Source organism: Pituophis catenifer, unplaced genomic scaffold, assembly GCF_029215685.1.
Source record: "Pituophis catenifer annectens isolate HBS135680 unplaced genomic scaffold, rPitCat1.0.hap2 SCAF_15, whole genome shotgun sequence".
Taxonomy (NCBI): domain Eukaryota; kingdom Metazoa; phylum Chordata; class Lepidosauria; order Squamata; family Colubridae; genus Pituophis; species Pituophis catenifer.
This window is the reverse complement of record NW_027256895.1, coordinates 11985239-12008363: the sequence shown is the minus strand read 5'-3', so window position 1 is coordinate 12008363 and position 23125 is coordinate 11985239. Positions and strand designations below refer to the sequence as shown.

Genomic DNA, 23125 nt, shown 5'->3' with positions numbered 1-23125 from the left:
CTCTCTCCCTCTCTCCACCTCTCCCCTCTCTCTCTCTTCCTTCCTCCCCTCTCCCTATATCTCCCCTCCCCCCTTTCTCTCCTTCCCTCCCCCTCTCCCCCTCTCCCTCCCTCTCCCTCTCTGTCTCCCTCCCTCTCCCTCTCCATCTCTTTCCCCTCCCTCTCCCTCCCTCCCTGCTCCCCTTCTCTCCAATACTCATGCATATGCTTCGCAGAAAATTCCAGATCCAATTCTGGTTTCACCATTTCAAGTTCAGGAAAAATGATTTTGTTTGGAAACCGTGTGTCAAAACTTTTCAGTAATCAGTACTGTTGATTCACGTCTGGGTTCACACAACCATAGGTAGCCCAACTCAGCAAATCATCAAACAATTGCTCTGTTTCCCAAGTATGCTAATTCCCCCAGAGATATGCCATATTAAAATGTATTATGTAATTATTTGGGCTCTGAAGCATTTTTTTTTAAATCATTAACTCATAATTGTTGTTTCCATAAGTGAAATATATGTAATAACCAGGAGTTGACAATATCTTAATGGCACATAATCAATCAATCAATAGATTTGTCTTCTAGGAATTTCAGCCTACTGATCTTAAATAACTTGGACCTGGATGATTGACCATGGTTTTCAGGAGAGGAGAGGAGAGGAGAGGGGAGGAGAGGGGAGGAGAGGAGAAGAGAGGAGAGGAAGACAGAAAGGTGAGGAAGACAGAGAGGAGAGGAGAGGAGAGGAGAGGAGAGGAGAGGAGAGGAGAGGAGAGGAGAGGAGAGAAGAGGAGAGGAGGGAGGGGAAGGGAAGTGAGGAGAGGAGAGGAGGGAAGGGAAGGGAAGTGAGGAGAGGAGGGAGGGGAAGGGAAGGGAAGTGAGGAGAGGAGAGGAGGGAAGGGAAGGGAAGGGAAGTGAGGAGAGGAGAGGAGGAGAGGAGAGGAGAGGAGAGGAGGGAGGGGAAGGGAAGTGAGGAGAGGAGAGGAGAGGAGGGAAGGGAAGGGAAGTGAGGAGAGGAGGGAGGGGAAGGGAAGGGAAGTGAGGAGAGGAGAGGAGGGAAGGGAAGGGAAGGGAAGTGAGGAGAGGAGAGGAGAGGAGAGAGGTCGACCATGAACTTCTAGAAATTCTTAAATATGAACAAAGATAAGACACCACTTTCCTATATAGTTTAAATCAAAACCTTACTTCCAACCCCAATCTTGAAGTGAATCTTTTTTTCCTGAAAGCAGGGAATAGATCTGAAAACTGTCCAAAGAGTTTCCAGCCTAAATGTAATAGCCTCATTGGAGTTTGTTGGAAGAGATATGAGGAAATCTACATGTCGATCTACTTAAATCAAGAGAGAAAATTAGCAATTCTGTATGCTTTTTTTCTTCAGAAACTGGATTTATTCTTTAGCTTCCTTCACAACCTGTCCTGTTTGTTTGCTAGCTATGTTTGTAGCACTTACAAAAACTAATGGGTTTTTGTAAGGGATTGTGACACTGTGAATAATAACTATAGGTTCACTTGGGGATCTGGTACCAGGCTGATCATTATACCAAGTAAGTTGGTCCACTAATATTACACACTAATATACACTTGCATTGTGTTTGAGGGTACTTCTATCTGCTTGTGTGTTAGAGACCTTTTGTCTTTTCATAGATCGATTGGAAAAATGAAGAAAAGATATTGTCTTCCACATTACAAGGGGAGAATGAGAAATGCTGGATGGATTGTGTCCTAACTTATTTATGTTTTTATATAGTTTTCATTTTTTTATGATTGTAAGCTATCCAGAGTTACCTTGAGGTAAGATGAGCACCCTATAAATTTTATAAATAAATAAGTACAATTTTACTTCAGCTTTTTGCTAATGGTGCTTCCAGAAATGGAAAGAATTATATAAATTCCCATCTAACCATGGTCAAACAAGCTATAGTCAGGATAGGTAGGAATTCTATGATTTGTCCTCCTAAGGATTGTTGAGGGGAAACTGAGATGAAGCCAAAAGTTGTAACTATCCATTAAAAATTATGGATATTGTTGTCCCGTAATTTTAGAGCACATTTGGGAAAGATGGATTAAGATGCACAGGTAACGATTAGGTGGTTCCTCGCTCAATAGTAGTAATTGTGAGAGGGAACTTGGAGTCCTAGTGGACAACCATTTAAAGATGAGCCACCCGTGTGCAGCAGCTGCCAAAAAAGCTAACACAGTTCTAGGCTGCATAAACAGAGGGATAGAATCCAGATCACGGGAAGTGTTAATACCATTTTATAAGGCCTTGGTAAGGCCACACTTGGAATACGGCATCCAGTTTTGGTCACCACGATGTAAAAAAGATGTTGAGACTCTAGGAAGAGTGCAGAGACGAGCAACCAAGATGATTAGGGGACTGGAGTTTAAAACATATGAAGAACGGTTGCAGGAACTAGGCATGGCTAATTTAATGAAAAGAAGGAGTAGGGGAGACATGATAACAGTCTTCCAATATCTCAGGGGTTGCCACAAAAAAGAGGGAGTCAAGCTATTCTCCAAAGCACCTGAGGGCAAGACAAGAAGCAATGGGTGGAAACTAATCAAGGAGAGAAACAACTTAGAACTAAGGAGAAATTTCTTGACAGTTAGAACAATTAATCAGTGGAACAACATGCCTCCAGAAGTTGTGAATGCTCCAACAGTGGAAGTTTTTAAGAAGATGTTAGATAACCATTTGTCTGAAGTGGTGTGGGGTTTCTTGCCTAAGCAGGGGGTTGGACTAGAAGACCTCCAAGGTTCCTTCCAACTCTGTTATTCTGTTAAAATATTCCAACAAATATTCCTGAATGGACTAATCCATCAAGAATATGTTTCTTCTGTCCAATCATTTTAGGAGTCACATTTTCCCTATCCATGTCTATTGCATTAATCTCAATTGGATTTACACAAATGATAAAGCATAAAGGAAGCAATAGACTTCCCAGAACGGATAACATTCTTCCACAATTCTGACATATGTATGATTGGAATTTCATCATGACTTGTCATTAAAGTTGGCTTAAGCGATGACTTTTTGTAAAGATCCATTTTACTGTGAGAATTGATGGCACGTTCAGAGTTGGTTTTGGAACTGGAACAGAACTGAAGGTTCATCCACGTAAGTTTCTGAAGAGATCTTCAAAAGATAAATACGCTATAATTACACATCAACTGGTAGTACATTTGTGAAATCTGTTCACAATCTGTTTGTGTAGCATTCCATGCTGTTTGTGACCATAAGCATTCCTTATAGAAGATAAAGTTTTCAGGGCAACAGAAGTAGAAAATCCTTAGGTATCTACATTTTTACTATGAAGGAGAAAACATGGGGACCTGAGGGCTGAGAACTTCATTGTTAGAGTGGGATGTGCGTATAAGTGTTAAATTTGTTTAGATATTATTTTAGGTAGTAAGCAGACAACCTTCTGTTTTTTTCCTTTGAGAAAAGAAAGACCACATCTTTGGGGCTTTCAAATTCGGGCTGCAAAAATCTGAATAATCATTAGAAGATGACAAATTATGTGGCAAACTTGTGATTGTATCAATTTTTTGAGCACTAGACCAGAGAATCCACATTACTTCATGGATGTCTCAAAGGTGCTTTTTCAAGAGGCAAATCTTCTAATTTTTTTCAAGGTGTTTTTTTTGTAGACGTTTCACTTCTCATCCAAGAGCCCTCTGAGCTGAAGAAGCTTCTTGGATGAGAAGTGAAACGTCTTCAGAGAAAAACCAGAAAGTCCATTTGCCCCTTGAAAAAGCATCTTTGGGACAACCATGATCTGGATGTCTGAGAATCTCCATAGACATTACTTCATGGAATTTCATTAAGCAGAACAGAACAGAACAGAACAGAACAGAACAGAACAGAACAGAACAGAACAGAACAGAACAGAACAGAACAACAGAGTTGGAGGAGACCTTAGAGGTCTTCTAGTCCAACCCCCTGGAGACTCTTTAACTTTTCAGATAAATGGCCGTCCAATCTTTTCTTGAAACCTTCAATGTTGGAGCATTACCAACTTCTGGAGGCAAGCCATTCCATTCCAACATTCTTAGTTAATGTTCATTTAAGAACACATCAAATTGAGACAATTCAAAAACCAAATATTGGCAAGGTGGACTCATGAGTGGGCAGGACAGGAGAAGAATGAGGTTGAATGGAAATTTGAAGCTTCCTTGGAATCAACATCGAATTTAGTTCCAGTTCTGAAGCTAAGCTTATTCAAGCTACAGCTAGCTCCACAGTTGCTTTCCTTTTTTTGATGAAAACCTCCCAAAGCAGTTTTTGTCAAGGCTGAAAGCACTGTGTACAAAGTGGCAACTACAAGCCCATCTTTGGAAGTGGGACAAGGCTGGTTGTCATGCCAAGTAAGTGTTAGCTCTTGATTCTTGCCATTGTGGTCCATACAGGAGGATATTTCCTGTAGTGCACTCCCCATTTTATATGCAGTCTTCAGTTATTATAAAAATCTATTTTCCTTTCCCATCTATTTCTAACATACTGTATATGCCCGTATCCTATTGTAATTAGTCTGTTAGATCTGGATAGTTTCCATAAGTAGTTCTGTAACTAAGAATTACTTATTGGCCATATCAGTGGAAAAAGGTGTTTCATTGATCTAAAAAACTAAACCACAAAAAGAAAAAAAATACAGGTATCTCCGACTTATGACCACAAGTGAGCCCCAAATTTCTTTTGCTAAGTGAAAGAGTTGCTATGTGAGTTTTGCCTCATTCTGCAACCTTTCTTGTCATCTTTGTTAAGTGAATCAACTACTGTTGTGAACTAGGTTGCATAAACAGAGGGATAGAATCAAGATCACGTGAAGTGTTTAATACCACTTTATAATGCCTTGGTAAGGCCACACTTGGAATACTGCATCCAGTTTTGGTCGCCACGATGTAGTGTTGAGACTCTAGAAAGAATGCAGAGAAGAGCAACAAAGATGATTAGGGGACTGGAGGCTAAAACATATAAAGAACGGTTGCAGGAACTGGGTACGTCTAATTTAATGAAAAGAAGGACTAGGGGAGACATGATAGCAGTGTTCCAATATCTCAGGGGCTGCCACAAAGAAGAGGGAGTCAACCTATTCTCCAAAGCACCTGAGGACAGGAGAAGAAGCAATGGGTGAAAACTAATCAAGGAGAGAAGCAACTTAGAACTAAGGAGAAATTTCCTGACAGTTAGAACAATTGATCAGTGGAACAACTTCCCTCCAGAAGTTGTGAATGCACCAACAATGGATGCTTTTAAGAAGATGTTGGATAACCATTTGTCTGAAGTGGTGTAGGGTTTCCTTCCTAAGCAGGGGATTGGAATAGAAGACCTCTAAGATCCCTTCCAACTCTGTTATTCTGTTCTGTTCTGTTCAAATAAACTTCAGCTTTTCATTCCCTTGATCCTCCCCTTGTCAATGTCCACTTTCTCAATATTTGATCTTTGGCTTTTCCACAAGGAGCAGATGAAGCCAATGTCTGCTTAATCCACAAAGCAACCTCCATTCCTAAAAAATATCTTTTGTCCCTCAGGTCAAATTTTGTTTCTATTGCCTTTTATAGGGAGTTACCTGTTGTCCAATATTGAGTGCATGATGAGAAAGATTCTTGAAACTCTAAATTATGGGAACTGAAAAGGAAGATTAGGTTCAAACTTCCAAAGCACCCCTACAGTCCAAATTAAAATATTTTAATAAGGATAGATTTCCAAACGATGCTTCAATATTTCCAGGTGCATCGTCCTTGATATTTAAGTCTAAACTCTAGAGATCTAGTTTTTCAAAAAGATGTTATAATTAGGATGCAAATAGGAAGGCATGTTTTTCTCAGGGCCAAAAGTCTGGTTTAGTCTCCAGGCCTTTGATCATCTTAGTTGCTCTTCTCCGAACTTTTTCCCAAGTCTCAACATCTTTTTTTATAGCATGGTGACCAAAATTGGTTGCAGGGTTCCAGCTGCACTAATACTTCGCATGATTTTGGTTCTATGCCTTGGTTTCCTTTCTTCTATTTCCTTTAACCTTCTCATGTCCTGCCTCATTCATGTGTCCACCTTCCCCATATTTAGTCTTTGGGTCTGTTCCACATGGAGCAGAGGAAGGAACCTAATGACTGCTTAGTGTTCGGACCTAGGCTTCCTTAGAAAGCATGAAGCAAAGTCTGGCCAAACCTCTTTTATTTAAACGACAGTGAATTACTGTCATTCACAATCAAAAGGGCTTTGGCAAACAGTCTTTCAAAGGAATGTTTATCAACACCCACCGTATCTCACTTGGAACGCTGCCAGAGAACCAATGTCCAAACGCAAGGCAAGGCCAAACTTGGCGCAGATTCTATTAGAGTCATGAACAGAACTTTCCAATCTTGAATTGACCAAGTGAACTAATTGCTTCCTGCAAAAGCCCACGTCCCGTTCGCTCCTCTTTTATGCCCTATGAGAGGGGCCAATTATCTCCAAGGTGTGGCCTTACTCCCGAGTCAACCCTACTTTCTTAATTGTTCTTGTCTTCTGGCAGCTCTGCGCATGCGCACACTGGGAATGGGCTCCAGCTGTTCCTCTGCCTCGCTGCTGTCTATCTCCCTCTCTGCCTCCGACTCAGGGCCCTCGTCCGAGCTCTCCCCAGCCCCCAGGACTGGCCCAAGTTCCTCCCCAACCTCCTCACAGTCTGACTCTGCTGCCAGCTCTGGTGGCCACTGGCGGGCCACAACACTTAGTTCTATAAAGCAACCTCCATTCCTAAAAGTATCTGGGTGGCCTTCAGATCGAATTTTGGATATGCAATCATTCCATTCCCAAGTAATGCTTCAGATTTCCACCAGCTACTGTCCTTGATGTTTTAATCCTCAAGTCTAGAGCTTTAGCTTTTCGAAAGGAAGTTATCAATGCTGAAACAAACAGGAAGGCATATTTTTGTCAAGACAAAAAGCACTGTGTATACCAGAGCAGCTTTAAAGTCATCTTTGGAAGTGGGACTAGACTGGTCGTAATTCCAAGTAAGTTTTAGCGTTTTTGTTTTGGTCTCATGGTCCACGCAAGAGGGGGTCCTTTCCTTGCTCATCCCCCATTATATGCAGTTTTCAGTGATGAGAAAAACCACCCCCAATTTATACGCAGTCTTCAGTGATTATAAACAATTCTCAAAAAATTGTTATGCACATTTTCCTAATCGTGACTTGGTCTTCAATATTTCATTTCATATTTATATTCAATATTTAATGCTTATGATGTTTGGGAGTAGAACTTCTTCTTGTTGTTGTTGGTAGTTGCAAAGTTGTGTCCAACCCATTGCGACCCCACGGACAATGTTCCTCCAGCTTCCTGTCCTCTACCATCCTCTGGAGTCCATTTAAGCTCACACCGACTGCTTCAGTGACTCCATCCAGCCACCTCATTGTCTGTCGTCCCGTTCTTCTTTTGCCCTCAATCTTTCCCAGCATTAGGCACTTCTCCAGCGAGTCCTTCCTTCTCATTAGGTGGCCAAAATATTTGAGTTTCATCTTCAGGATCTGGCCTTCTAAAGAGCAGTCAGGGTTGATCTCCTCTAGGACTGACCGGTTGGATCGCCTTGCAGTCCAAGGGACTCGCAGGAGTCTTCTCAAGCACCAGAGTTCAAAGGCCTCAATTCTTTGGCTCTCAGCCTTTCTTATGGTCCAACTAAGAACTTCTTAGAACTGCCAAAATTAAACCATCCATATCCATGACAAAAAAAAAAAGGATTTGAAGTCTCCTCAGGACTTCTCATCCAAGTTGGCTTAAGTGATGACTTTATGTAAAGATTCAGAACACTGTGATAAGTTACAGCTCTTCTAGAGTTGTCTTTGGGACTGGAACAGAGCTGAAGGTTCATCCACGTGAGTTTCTCAACAAAGATAAACTCTCTGTAATTCTACCAGTAGTGCTTTTGGGATTTTTTTTAAACAATCCGGTTTTGTAGAGTTGCAGGCTGATTCTGACTCTGACCTCTAAGCATTTCTTATAGAGATGGAGTTTTGAGGGCAACAGAAGTAAGAAGAAGGTCCTTCTTAACTATGAGGGAGACCACAAGAGGACCTTAGGACTAAGAACGTCATTGTTACAGTAGGATGTGAATATAAACATTTAAATTTGTTTAGATGTCCTTTCATGTGGGAATAGGGCAACTTCATGTGTTTTCCCTTGAGAAGGAAAATGTCAGACCTGGAAGCCATCTTTTACCTTTGAGCCTTCAGGCCTGCCACAAATTCTACTGTGGGAAAATGGGAGGTGTATGGAGTGAAGATGATATGTAGTCAAAATAACATTCTTTCCAGAAAGTCAAGGCCGTTGTGCCCTGCAGGTGTGCTGAGAAAAATGAGGAGGTGTCTTCTGTTCCGGAAGGTACCTGATTGGTTCATGGGTGAAGGGCAAGGTCTTGAACTTTCTTTTGGGTGAGGAAAACCCGGAAGCTCTCAGATTCGAGTTTTCCCAGATGTGCCAATATGACATCTCTAATAAAAATTAGCTTTGAGGAACCTCAAGCCTCAGAGTATGATTTCGTTGGGGGTGTCACTTGGAACCCTGACAGGAGAGATCACATTTCTAGAGCTAGCAGACCAGGATTGCAAAAATCTGAATGATTATTAGGTGGGAACAAAGTGTGTAGAGCAAATGTGTGTCTATCTGGATGTTTGCATACAAGATCAGTGGCTCCACATTATTCCAAGTATCTTCATGAAGTGCTTAACTCATGTTCATTTAAGAACACACCAAATGGAGGAAAGGGAAAAAAACAGTGTTTTGGCTTCCTTTTTTGTAAAGTCATTTCTTATTGTGTAGTCAAGATGGCTACAGGACAGTGATATTTGGGCAAGGCACCAGGTTAACCATAATACCAGGTACGTCAGAACATTCTCACTTCATTGGCTTCTTTTGGGTGTTACAGATGAGTAAGGTCTCACCTTCATTGTTCTGAAATGCAGGAGAGTAGGGTTTTTTTTTTTCATTCCTTGTGAGAATGAATGGAATTTTGCTTTATATATTCTACACCGCTTTAGAAATTTGATGTTTCCTCCCTGCTTCCCAAACGCTTTGTTTAATAGGATGTATAAATAATAGTATAATAGCATAATAGTATAAATTACAGGTGATCGTATTCCTTCTTTGGAAGAAAGGAAGCACAGAAATCAAGAAATCCATACATTCCCACTCCATAACTTCCTATACTGCTTCACCATGGTCAACCTCTGTGCAAAATAATTTACAATCCTTGATTTCTCAATAGTTCTGAAATATTAAGGACATAGCTAAGAGGAAGTCCTCTTGCTTTTGATGCACAACAATCCATCTAAATTTATCTTAATGGCTCTGAATTGCTGAGAAATCTGGGATTTGAAGCAGTGGTGAAATCCAAATTTTTTTACTACCGGTTCTGTGGGCGTGGCTTGGTGGGCGTGGTGTGGCTTGGTGGGCATGGCAAGGGAAGGATACTGCAAAATCCCCATTCCCATCCCACTCCAGGGGAAAGATACTGCAAAATCCCCATTCCCACCCCACTCTGGGGCCAGGCAGAGGTGGTATTTGCCGGTTCTCCGAACTACTCAAAATTTCTGCTACCGGTTCTCCAGAACCTGTCAAAACCTGCTGGATTTCACTCCTGATTTGAAGTCCTCACAGCTAGAGTTCACCAAGAAAATTGGGTGAATGTGAACAGGAGAAAAGCTTTCTTTGCCAAGTCAAACATTTCTGAGGGCATCTCCTTTACCTTTGCTTTCAATGTTGTCCTACTTTGGGCACTTTTTGGTCAAGAAAGAAAGCATTGTGAATCTACGGTAGTTTCAATAAGCTCATCTTTGGAGGTGGAACTAAATTGGATGTGACTCCAAGTAAGTTCCGTTTCTTATTCCCTTTATCCCTCTCATGTCCTGCCCAATTCAGTTGTCTACCTTCCAAATATTTGTTCTTTGGCTTTTCCACATGGAGCAGATGAAGCTGATGATTGCTTAGACCACAAAGCCACCTCCATTCCTAAAAGTTTCAATGGGCTCTTTCAATCAAATCTTGGATTTTTCCATGCTTGGTTTGTCTTTTTGAGAGTCATCCTTTGGACAATACTGACTGCAGGATAAGTAAGATTCTTGAAGCTGTCTAAATTATGGAAATGTAAACTGCAGAGTGTGGGTTCACGCTTCCAGAGAACCAACATCTTAAAGGAAAGTATTTTACAGGAACACATATCCAAATGATTCTTTAGATTTCTAGCAGGTGTGTATTCCTTGATATTTTAACGTTAAATGTTAAAGATTTAGCATTTCCCAAGGAAGTTATAGTTGCTGATAGAAATAGGAAGACGTGTTTTTGTCAAGGCAGAAAGCACTGTGTATACCGGTAGTGTCAGAAATGTCATCTTTGGAAGAGGGACTAAGCTGGTTGTAGTGCCAAGTAAGTTTTATTTGTTTATTCTTGCCCGTGTGGTCAACCCAAGTGGGCCCTTTCCTTGCTCATCCCCACCACAATTATTATCCATTAATTTTCTTGATTTGTGTGTATCTGCCTATAATTATGCACTTATGACGTAAAAACACATGCGCGTGATATATAAACTGAGAAAACATAATCGGTAAGGAATAAGCAGTCAAGATACCAATAGGTGACAATTGCATTAAGCTCACACGTGCTTAATTTACTTTTTTATCTCACAACACTGAGAGTGAATCTCATTCAGTACATAGAAATGGGCCTATGGAAACATTATAAATTCTACTTTCAAGGACTGAATTCATATATGCAATTTTTTGTTATCAGCAGGAGAATATCATGACAAGGTTTGAGAACCTTGGGAACAGAATAGAATAGAATAGAATAGAATAGAATAGAATAGAATAGAATAGAATAGAATAGAATAGAATAGAATAGAATAGAATAGAATAGAATAGAATAGAATAGAATAATAACAGAGTTGGAAGGGACCTTAGAGGTCTTCTAATCCAACCCTGTTTAGGCAGGAAACCATACACCACTTCAAACAAATGGTTATCCAACATCTTCTTAAAAACTTCCATTGTTGGAGCATTCACAACTTCTGGAGGCAAGTTGTTCCACTGATTAATTGTTCTAACTGTCAGGAAATTTCTCCTTAGTTCTAAGTTGCTTCTCTCCTTGATTAGTTTCCACGCATTGCTTCTTGTCCTACCCTCAGTTCCTTTGGAGAGTATCTTGACTCCCTCTTCTTTGTGGCAGCCTCTGAGGTATTGGAACACTGCTCTCATGTCTCCCCTAGTCCTTCTTTTCATTAAACTAGACATACCCAATTCCAGCAACCATTCTTGACAAAAAGACCTGTTTTTCTAAAGTTTCAGGCCAATTCTGACTCTTTTTTAAGCGCTTTCTTATAGAGGTAGAGGTTTGAGGTAACAGAAATAAGATGAAGGTCTCTGGGTATCTACATTTTAATTATGAGGGAGACAACAAGAGGGCCTGAACAGTGATCGATTTCAAAAAATTTTACTACCAGTTCTGTGGGCGTGGCTTGGTGGGCGTGGCAGGGGAAGGATACTGTAAAATCTCCATTCCCTCCCCAATCCAGGGGAATGTTACTGCAAAATCCCCATTTTCTCCCAATCAGCTGGGACTTGGGAGGCAGAGAATAGATGGGGACGGGGCCAGTCAGAATTTTTACTACTGGTTCTCCAAACTACTCAAAATTTTCACTACCAGTTCTCCAGAACTGGTCAGAACCTGCTGAGACTCACCTCTGGGCCTGAAGTTTGAGAACTTTATTGTTCTCAGGCCTCAGATCAGAGGCTTCCGATATTCAGCAGCCATATTCCTTTACATTTTAATCCTAAAGTCCATAGATTTAGCTTGCCAGTAGGAAGTTATAACTGCTGATAGAAATAGGAAGCCATGTTTTTGTCAAGGCAGAAAGCACTGTGTCTAATGTTAACAACTATAAGGTCACCTTTGGAAGTGGGACTAGGCTGGTTGTAATGCCAAGTAAGTTTTTAGCTCTTTATTCTTGCAACTGTCATTGTGGGGGTCCTTTTTTTGCTCATCCCTACCCCCAATTTATATGCAGTCTACAGAGTTTAACAAAATCCCTGAGCGTCTATGGAGATTCTCAGTCATCCAGGCCATGGTTGTCCCAAAGGGACTTTTTCAAGAGACCAGGAAAGTCTACATGCCACTTGGAAAAGCATCATTGGAACAACCATTAGTAATGGTGGCCTGACTAATAGCAAGAATAGAGGTAGAAATAAGAAACAGGGGGAATATTAGCATATATAATTTTTATATATTAGAATATAAGCAATAACTAGATGGAAAGATTAGAGGCTGAAAAGATGGTATTACTGTGTATATTTAAATAGTATCATTGGCATTAAAATGGAACATTGAAATATTGAATGACTACTTTAAAACAAACGTATATTAATACTAGGATTACATAAATTTGATTAGAATGGAATAGAATAGTGTTTGTTTTTTTGTTTTTTTTGGCCAAGTGTGATTGGACACACAAGGAATTTGCCTTGGTGCATAAGCTCTCAGTGTACATAAAAGAAAAGATACATTCATCAAGAATCATAAGGTACAACACTTATTGATAGTCATAGGGTACAAATAAGCAATCAGGAAACAATATTAATATAAATTGTAAAGATATAAGCAACAAAGTTACAGTCATACAGTCATAAGTGGAAGGAGATGGGTGATGGGAACGATGAGAAGATTAATAGTAATGCAGACTTAGTAACTAGTTTGACAGTGTTGAGCGAATTATTTGTTTAGCAGAATGATGGCGTTCGGGAAAAAACTGTTCTTGTGTCTAGTTGTTCTGGTGTGCAGTGCTCTATAGCGTCATTTTGAGGGTGGGAGTTGAAACGGTTTATGTCCAGGATGTGAGGGGTCTGTAAATATTTCCACAGCCCTCTTTTTGACTCGTGCACTATACAGGTCCTCAGTGGAAGGCAGGTTGGTAGCCATTGTTTTTTCTGCAGTTCTAATTATCCTCTGAAGTCGGTGTCTGTCTTGTTGGGTTGCAGAGCCAAACCAGACAGTTATAGAGGTGCAGATGATAGACTCAATAATTCCTCTGTAGAACTGGATCAGCAGCTCCTTGGGCAGTTTGAGCTTCCTGAGTTGGTGCAGAAAGAACATTCTTTGTTGTGCTTTTTTGATGATGTTTTTGATGTTAGCTGTCCATTTTAGATCTTGAGATATGGTAGAACCTAGAAATTTGAAGGTCTCTACTGTTGATAATGTAACAAATGCATTTTGTTAATGTTACATTTGATAAAGTAACAAATGTTAATGTAACAAATATTATTAATTAAATATTATTAATAATATTAATATTATCGCTACTTGTATCAAAAAGAATTATACCCAGCGGCCACACTGATCATGTATTGATATTGATGTATATTTAACAATAAAAATCCAATAAAACTTAAAAAAAAATAATCCAAATATTTTGTTCCAAGACCCAAATTAAATTTCCCAAAAGGTGATTTCTGCTATCGGCAGGAAAATATCAGGACAGGATTTGGGAATGTTGTATTTCTATCTGTTCCTTGCCATATTTCAATCTTTTAATTTTCTTTCCATTTCTTTTTGGAGAATGGAATGGAATTGAATGGATTGGGAATGGATTAGAATGGAATGGAATGGAATGGAATGGAATGGAATGGAATGGAATGGAATGGAATAGAATAGAATAGAATAGAATAGAATAGAATAGAATAGAATAGAATAGAAAATATGGAATGGAATGGAATAGAATAGAATAGAATAGAATAGAATAGAATAGAATAGAATAGAATAGAATAGAATAGAATAGAATAGAATAGTTGGAAGGAACCTTGGAAATCTTCTAGTCCAACCCTGAATAAATTTTCCTAATTTTATTTGGTACACAGTATTTTATTTCTTATCTTTGTGAACAAAGTTCTAATTCCTGACACAAATAGACATGTTCTTGTTAAGGCAAAAAGCACTGTGTCTAACAATGGCTACAGATTTTTCTTTGGAAGTGGGACTAGGCTGGTCGTAATGCCAAGTAAGTTATTTTTCCCACGGTGGTCAGCACAAAAAGTTCTTTCGCACTTATAATTGTTGAAAAGAAAATCCAAAGCTCCTTCTTTCTGTTATTTTTTTTTTCATTATTTTTTTTCCCAATGTTGGCTTTCACTTGTTTTTTTGGTTTTCTTTCCTCGCCTTTCCTCCATCTTCGCTCTTGTTAGTTTTTGTCTCCTTTGTAAAATGTTTAAATCCTAGTATATTTATCGGGGCTTTTTCCTGAACAAGTTGGATAACCCAATAAGAGTTAGGAAATACTCTAAATTATGGGATAGAAAAGGCAAAGTGTTCACACCTTTGGAGAACGAAACTAGAGTCCAAAGTAAAGTATTTTGCAGGCACAGATGTCCAAATGACGTTTTGGATTTCCAGTAGTTATTTTCCTTGACATTTTTATCCTAAAATCTAGGGGTTTAGCTTTCAAAAAAGAAGTTATAATTGCTGACAGAAATAGGAAATCAGGTAATTGTCAAGGCAGAAATCACTGTGAATAATGCCTATAGTAAGGTCATCTTTGGAAGTGGTACTAAGCTAGTCGTAATGCCAAGTAAGTTATCTTTCTCATTTCCTGTAAACAAAAATCTGAAATTCCTTTCTGTTTCTTTCCATTCTTTTTTTTTTTTTTGCCTTTTTTGGTGTTTTTTTTTTTCCTTTCTTTTCTTTTCTTTTTTTCTGTTTTACATTTCTTTATCATAGTTCTGGTTAGTTTTTATCACATTTTGAACAAGTAATGTATAAAGAAAGTGGCTGCCACCTTGATATTTCTTTTTTAGCACCCCTGAACTCAGGCAAATAGTCATGTCTGAGTAACTTGCAAACCCAACTAGATAAACTGGGAAAGCAGATTAACAGAGTAACAGAGTTAGAAGAGACCTTGTAGGTGATCTAGTCCAGCCCCCCCCCCCAATCAGCCAAGCAGGAGACCCTACACCATTTCTGACAGATGGCAGTCCAGTCTCTTCTTGAAAGCCTCCAGGGATGAAGCTGCCACAACTTCGGATGGCAACTTCTGTTCCATGGGTTGATTGTTGTCACTGTCAGAAAATTTCTCCTTATTTCTAGGTTGAATCTCTCCTTGATCAGTTTCCATCCATTGTTCCTTGTCTGGCCTTCAGGTGCCTTGGAAAATAGCTTGACTCCCCTCCTCTCTGTGGCAGCCCCTCAAATATTGGAAGACTGATATCAGGTCTCCCCTGGTCCTTCTCTTCACTAGACTAGCCATGCCCAGTTCCTGCAATCATTCTTCATATGTTTTAGTCTCATTATTTGGGTCTTTGCCTCATTCTAGAATTGTCCTTTCGCAAATGACTTTCTTTAGATGGGGCAGTCCCAGCTGTATCCCTCTAAGATCTTAGGCTCAAGGAGAGATCATTGTTCAAATTACAGAACCAAGGTTACTTTTGGGTCTGGAACAAACTTCAGATCTTACTGAGTATTGGGTTCTGTGCACTTCCCTCTCCACTTTTTTATGCTTAATATATTTCTTTCCAAAAACAAAGTCTTGTGGAAATGCTTCTATTTTCTAGTTATTCCTCAGCTTCAGAAGATTTAAAGCTAAGAACAGATTCAGGACAGTTTCAGAAGTAAAAAGATAGAAATCTTCAGATAGTAGTACCCTGAAATGTCTTTTCTATTCTTTTCTTTTAAAATGTATGTACCGTTTGGCATATAGTATGAAAGCAAAAGAGGAAGAGGGGAAAAGGGAAAGAGGGGAAAAGGGAAAGAGAGAAAGAAAGAAAAAAGAGACAGACTTAGAATCTAGGATTTTTTCTTACATTTTCAAAATTCTTTGAAAAACAGACCGTAACAAATTAACCTGGTCATTTTCTGTTTACACAGAAATAAAGAGTTCTGAATGCAATAGGGTTTACTGGATGATCAGTGTATATAGAATTGTAGGATGCGATGAAGCCTTAGCTGATGTTTAACAGATTAACAGAGTTGGAAGGGACCTTATAGGTCATCTAGTCCAACCCCCCACTCAAGCAGGAGACCCTACACCATTTCTGACAAATGGCAGTCCAATCTTTTCTTGAAAGTCTCAAGCGATGAAGCTCCCACAACTTCCAAAGGCAACTTCTGTTCCATTGGTTGATTGTTCTCAGTGTCAGAAAGTTCCTCCTCATTTCTAGGTTGAATCTCTCCTTGATCAGTTTCCATCCATTATTCCTTGTCTGTCCCTCAGGTGCTTTGGAGAACAGCTTGACCACCTCCTCTCTGTGGCAGTCTCTCAAATAATGGAAGACTGCTATCATGTCTTCCCTGGTTCTTCTCTTCACTAGACTAGCCATGCCCAGTTCCTGTAACCATTCTCCATATGTTTTAGCCTCCAGTCCCCTAATCATCTTTGTTGCTCTTCTCTGCACTTTTTCTAGAGTCTTAACATCCTTTTTATAGTGTGGTGACCAAAACTGGATGCAGTACTCTAGATGTGGTCACTCTTATAGAGTGGTAATAGTACCTCACTTGATCTTGATTGTATCCCCCGTTAATGAAATTTAGGATTGTATTGACTTTTTTGGCTGCCACTGCACACTGCTCTTTAAAGGCACTGTGATTTAATATATTTAATATAATTATAGAGGCTTTTGGTGAACTGATAAATTGTAGGAAGGAAGAGTCTGGAAACGTTTGAAAAAAGCCTGGAAATTATGGGATGGAAAGGGCAGAGTGGATTCACTCCTCGAAGGAAGAAACTAGAATCCAAAAGAAAAAATATATATTTTATAGGTATAGACGTCAAAACAATTCATATTTCCAATAGCCACAATCCTTCACATTTTATTCCAAAGGTCTAGAGACTTAGCTTTTTAAAAGGAAGGCATAATTCTGATGCAAAAAGGAAAGGATGTTTTTGTCAAGGCGAAAAGCACTGTGTCTAACTTTGCCGACAAGGTGATCTTTGGAAGTGGGACTAGGCTGGTCGTAATGCCAAGTAAGTTTTCTCTCTTCATTCTTGACACTGTGGTCAACTCAAAACAGTCCTTTCCTAACATTAATTTTCCTTTTTTTGTGTGCATGTATTCAGGCATTCATGTAATTACATACATTTGACATAAAAATACATACATGTGATAAATAAACTGGAAAGTAATATGTAAAGTGCAGCCACGCTACCCGAAGGTGGCAATTGCACTAAGCTTAAATGTGCAGAAAATGATTGATCTCGCAAAAATTGAGAGTGAATGCCATTAGATAACTGATACAAAAATGGACCAGTGGAAATATTATATGTCCTCTTTCAAGAGTTGCATCCATCTATAATACTGTTTAATTTCTGTTATCAGCAGGAAAATACAGTATCATGATAAGATTTGGGAATCTTGACATTTCTATCCAGTCATTGACATATTTTAATCTCCTCCTCCCCCACCCCAAATTGGGAGATAATTACAAGCGATAGCACTCAATATTTTTATCCAGGAAGGAAGGAAGGAAGGAAGGAAGGAAGGAAGGAAGGAAGGTCATTGAGCTGAACAATGGAAAATAGTAAGAAATTAAGAATATTAGATAACTGATATGAAAATGGACCTGTGGAAATATTATACGTCTACTTTCAAGAGCCTTGGTGGCGCAGCAGACTAAAGCACTGTTAAGTAACACCAGCTGTCTGCAATTATTGCAAGTTCAAATCTCACCAGGCTCAAGGTTGACTCAGCCTTCCATCCTTTCGAGGTAGGTAAAATGAGGACCCAGTTTGTGGGGGCAATAAGCTGACTTTGTATAAAAAATTTAAAAAAAGAACACCGCTTGGGGGTGGGGAACGAAAGCCCTACTAAGCAGGTATATACAAAAGTATGAAGGCTATTGCTTAACGCATTGTAAGCCGCCCTGAGTCTCTGGAAAAGGGCGGCATATAAATTGAACCAATAAATAAAATAAAATAAATAAATAAATAAAGGGTTGAATCCATCTATAAAGAGTCGAGGTGGCACAGTAGTTAAAGTGCAGGACTGCAGGCTACTTCTGCTGACTGCCAGATGACAGCAATTTGGCAGTTCGATTCTCACCAGGCTCAAGGTTGACTCAGCCTCCCATCCTTCCGAGTTGGGTAAAATGAGGACCTAGATTGTTGAAGGCCATAGGCTGACTCTGTAAACCACTTTGAGAGGGCTGTAAAGCACTGTGAAGCGGTATGTAAGTCTAAGTGCTATTGCTATAATATTGTTTAATTTCTGTTACCATTTTTTTTAATCTGTTCCCATATTTTAATCTCCTTTCTCTTCCCCCCTCCCAATTCCTTTCGGGAGATAATTACAAGCGACAGCGCTCCAAATTTTTTATCCTAGAGATTTAGCTTTTCAAAAGGAAGTTATACTTGCTGATACAAATAGGAGGATGTGTTATCTATGGAGATTCTCAATCACCCGATTCATGGTTGTCCCAAATAGTGCTTTTCAAAAGAAAAACTGGATTTCCTTGGGGTTTTTTTTTTCCCCTTGAAAACATTTCAATTCTCATCCAAAAAAAGCATCCAAGAACCTGAAGGCAGGATAAGAAGCTTTTTCTGGGATGAAAAGCAACATGTTTTCAAGGAGGGGAAAAAAACCCTAGAAAGTCCAAAAGCTTTTTGGAAAAGCATTTTGGGAGAAGAACCTGTTTTTGTCAAGGCAGGAAGCACTGTGTCTAATAGTGGATACAATAAGGTGATCTTTGGAAGTGGGACTAGGCTGGTTGTAAGGCCAGGTAAGCTTCATCCTTTTATTTATGCTTTGTAGTCAGTTCAAGACTTTGGCCACCTAATGAGAAGGAAGGACTCACCTGAGAAGAGGCTAATGTTGGGAAAGATTGAGGGCAAAAGAAGAAGGGGATGACAGAGAACGAGGTGGCTGAATGGAGTCACTGAAGCCGTCAGCGTGAGCTTAAATGGACTCCAGAGGATGGTAGAGGACAGGAAGGCCAGGAGGAATGTTGTTGATGAGGTTGTGATAGGTCGGACACGACTTCGCAACTAACAACAACAAAGTCAGTTCAAGAGGGTCCTTTCTTTGTTCATCCCATCCCACCATGTAGTGACATGTGGAGGAGCGTGCTTTGAAAAAAAAAATAATCCAGATTCAATTCTGGTCTCACTATTTTCAGTTGAGGAAAAATGACTTTGACTTGAAAGATGGTCAGCACTATGTCAAGAAGTATTAAGCAACCAAAACGGTTCGTCCACGTGTGGGTTTACACAACCGTTGAATTATGTTCAACCCTTGAATTATAACAAAGAGGATTAGGGGACTGGAGGTTAAAACATACGAAGAACGGTTGCAGGAACTGGGTATGTCTAGTTTGATGAAGAGAAGGACTAGGGGAGACATGATAGCAGTGTTCCAATATCTCAGGGGCTGCCACAAAGGAGAGGGAGCCAAACTATTCTCCAAAGCACCTGAGGGTAGGACAAGAAGCAACAGGTGGAAACTAACCAAGGAGAGAAGCAACTTAGAACTAAGGAGAAATTTCCTGACAGTTAGAACAATTAATCGGTGAAACAACTTGCCTCCAGAGGTTGTGAATGCTCCAACACTGGAAGTTTTTAAGAAGAGGTTGGACAACCATTTGTCTGAAGTGGTGTAGGGTTTCCTGCCTAAGCAGGGGGTTGGACTGGAAGACCTCCAAGGTCCCTTCCAACTCTGTTATTCTATTCTATTCTATTCTATTCTATTCTATTCTATTCTATTCTATTCTATTCTATTCTATTCTATTCTATTCTATTCTATTCTATTCTATATATAACCTGGTAAATAAACAAGCAATTGTTCTATTCCCTAATATGCTAGATTCCCCATAGATAAATTATACTATCGCTTTATAAGTTCTTAGGGTGTGACAATGATATAACTTTTAATAGGAATGTATAGTTGTTCTTCCATTGGAGAATTAGAAGAGATGCTTTTAATAAAAAGAAGGACTGGGGTGACATGATAGCAGTGTTCCAATATCGAAAGCGACTGCCACAAAGAAGAGGGAGTCAACCTATTCTCCAAAGAACCTGAAGGCAGGACACGAAGCGATAGATGGAAACTAATCAAGGAGAGAAGCAACCTAGAACTAAGGAGAAATTTTCTGACAGTGAGAACAATAAATCAGTGGAATGACTTGCCTTCAGAAGTTGTGGGTGCTCCATCACTGGAGGTTTCTAAGAGGTTGGACAACCATTTGTCTGAAATTGTATAGGGTCTGCTGCTTGAGCAGGGGGTTGGACTAGAAGATCTCCAAGCTCCCTTCCAACTCTATTACTCTGCTTCTCAGATTTTTAGCTTCAAGACATAGAAGAAATTGAACCATTCATGAATGATGAAATAATGATATCATGATATACATTAAATTAAATTTTACAATCTGGTTTCACTGGTGAGAGAGAAAGAGAAGGAAAAAAGTGAGAAGGGGCCTGAAGTTCTAGAGATCTTTGAAGATGATCAACAATGAAAAACTATGTGGGATTTTTTGTGCTCTCTGAGCTTGGTGGTTTCCTTGCAGACATTTCATTACCAAATTAGGTAACACCGTCAGTTCACTGAGCACCAAGAACCTCACAGTTCAACTCTGAGCTACAAATATTCTCTTCTATTGATGAGACACTCTTTTTCGAATTGATATTTCTACCCAGTGTTCCCTCATCCACATAATGTTGTTTTTCTGATCATGGGGACAGTGTGTCTTAGTTGCTGGATAGTTAGTACAGTTGATTCTTCCTGTGTAGCCAAGCCAATGTGGGTTAATAACCAAGGAGGAGAATTTAATGCAGTGGTCAGTGGTCTAGACATTATCAACTTCGGAAACAGCATTGCAAATAAGTTATCCACTCTACAGAATATTAGAATAACAGTGCTGGAAGGGACCTTGGAGGTCTTCTAGTCCAACCCCCTGCTTAGGCAGGAAACCCTACACCACTTCAGACAAATAGTTATCCAATCTCATTTTAAAAACTTCCAGTGTTGGAGCATTCACAACTTCTGGAGGCAAGTTGTTCCACTGATTAATTGTTCTAACTGTCAGGAAATTTCTCCTTAGTTCTAAGTTGTTTCTCTCCTTGATTAATTTCCACCCATTGCTTCTTGTCCTATCCTCAGGTGCTTTGGAGAATAGTTTGACTCCCTCTTCTTTTTGGCAGCCCCTGAGATATTGGAACACTACTATCATGTCTTCCCTAGTCCTTCTTTTCATTAAACTAGACATACCCAGTTCCTGCAATCGTTCTTCATATGTTTTAGCCTCCAGTCTCCTAATCATCTTTGTTGCTGTTCTCTGCACTCTTTCTAGACTCTCCTTCAGATTTCTAGTAGCTGCCATCCTTGACATCTTAAATCCTAAAGTCTAGAGCAGCATCGAGAAAAATCTATCCAGTGTTTCTCAATCTTAACCATTTGAGGTTTTATGAACTTTCCTCTCCTTTCCTCTTCTTTTCATCAAATTAAGGACCAGCCTTCCTTAAAATGTGCACTTAAAGTGTGCATGTGTAATCTACCTACAGCCATAGCTGTAGCCTTGCATATGTTTATGATAAAGAAGAAATAACTGTGTGAACTTCAGAAACTGGTATTTGGTTCAGGGACAAAATTAGTTGTCCAACCACGTAAGTTTGCTCTGTTTCTATAAAAATAGCTTTCCCCCTTTTAATTTTTCTTAATCGATGTGTCTATTTTGCTAGTATTAATTTATTTGTTTATGATTTTCCCTCCACCATAATTATCAAAAAATATATAGGTGTAGACATCAAAACGATTCATATTTCCAATATCCACAATCCTTCAAATTTTATTCCAAAGGTCTAAAGACTTAGCTTTTTAAAAGGAAGGCATAATTCTGATGCTAAAAGGAAGGGTGGTATTTTTGTCAAGGCGGAAAACACTGTGTCTAGTTTTGGTGACAAGGTGATCTTTGGAAGTGGGACTAGGCTGGCCGTAATGCCAAGTAAGTTTTATTTCTTTATTTTTGCCCCTGTGGTCAGCTCAAAACAGTCCTTCCCTAATATTAATTTTAGTTTAGTTTAGTTTAGTTTAGTTTAGTTTTGTTTAGTTTATTGTCATTGCACATGGTACAACGAAATTAAATGCCGTCTTCGGTGTACTTTATAACTATAACAATAAAAACACAAACATACATCCTTTACATTCTATATAATTGAAACTGAAAACCCAATATTGCACTATACCATAGAATTCAATATGGTTATTGTTCTGGGATAGAAGCTGTTTTTCAGCCTATTTGTCCTTGTTCTTATTGTCCTGTACCGTCTGCCAGATGGTAATAGTTAAAAAAAAAAAAAGTGCCCAGGATGAGATGGATCTTGAAGATTGTTTTGAACTTTCTTAAGGTAGCAGGAGCTATAAAGCTCTTCCAAAGAGAAGAGGGCAACCAACGATCCTCTGGGCAATCTCTCTCTCTCTCTCTCTCTCTCTCTCTCTCTCTCTCTCTCTCTCTGTCTCTGTCTCTCTCTCTCTCTCTCTGGCTTTCTATCTCTGTCTCTGTCTCTCTGTCTCTCTCTCTGCGTCTTTCTGTCTCTGTCTCTGTCTCTGTCTCTGTCTCTCTCTCTCTCTCTCTCTCTCTCTCTCTCTCTCTCTCTCTGTCTTTCTATCTCTGTCTCTGTCTCTCTGTCTTTCTATCTCTGTCTCTGTCTCTCTCTCTGTGTGTGTCTCTGTGTGTGTCTCTGTCTCTGTCTCTCTCTCTCTCTTTCTCCCTGTCTTTCTATCTCTGTCTCTCTCTGTGTCTCTGTCTCTGTCTTTGTCTCTGTCTCTGTCTCTCTCTCTCCCTGTCTTTCTATCTCTGTCTCTCTCTGTGTGTGTTTCTCTCTCTTTCTCCCTGTCTCTCTCTCTGTGTCTGTCTCCCTCTGTCTTTCTCTGTCTCTCTCTCTCTGTGTCTCTCTCCTTCCCTCCCTCCCCCTCCCTCTCTCCCCTTTGAAGGTTGGGATAGAAGTGAGGATTTCCTACCCTGTGTATTTATCAACAAATCTATTCTTTTATTCCAACATGATGAAGGCCTGCTAGTATTCATTGGTAGATAACTTCATACTTTTCATCCAGGACAACTTTATTAGCTTACAATTAGCTGTTAGATTGGGATGTCCACAGGCCTTAAAGTTTTCCCTCTGAATTGATCGTCCATCCATCCAACTGTTGCATA

The 23125-nt window shown here is 39.6% G+C and overlaps 1 protein-coding gene across 1 annotated transcript in view; it reads left to right on the top strand.

Moving 5' to 3' along the window:
* Window positions 1–23125, top strand: part of LOC139324368 (M1-specific T cell receptor alpha chain-like) — a 139884-nt gene that overhangs the window by 95581 nt on the left and 21178 nt on the right. The window contains exon 3 of the mRNA XM_070954080.1: window positions 18628–18703. Within this exon, the coding sequence (XP_070810181.1) occupies window positions 18628–18703 (76 nt within the window). The remainder of the gene's footprint in view (window positions 1–18627; window positions 18704–23125) is intronic.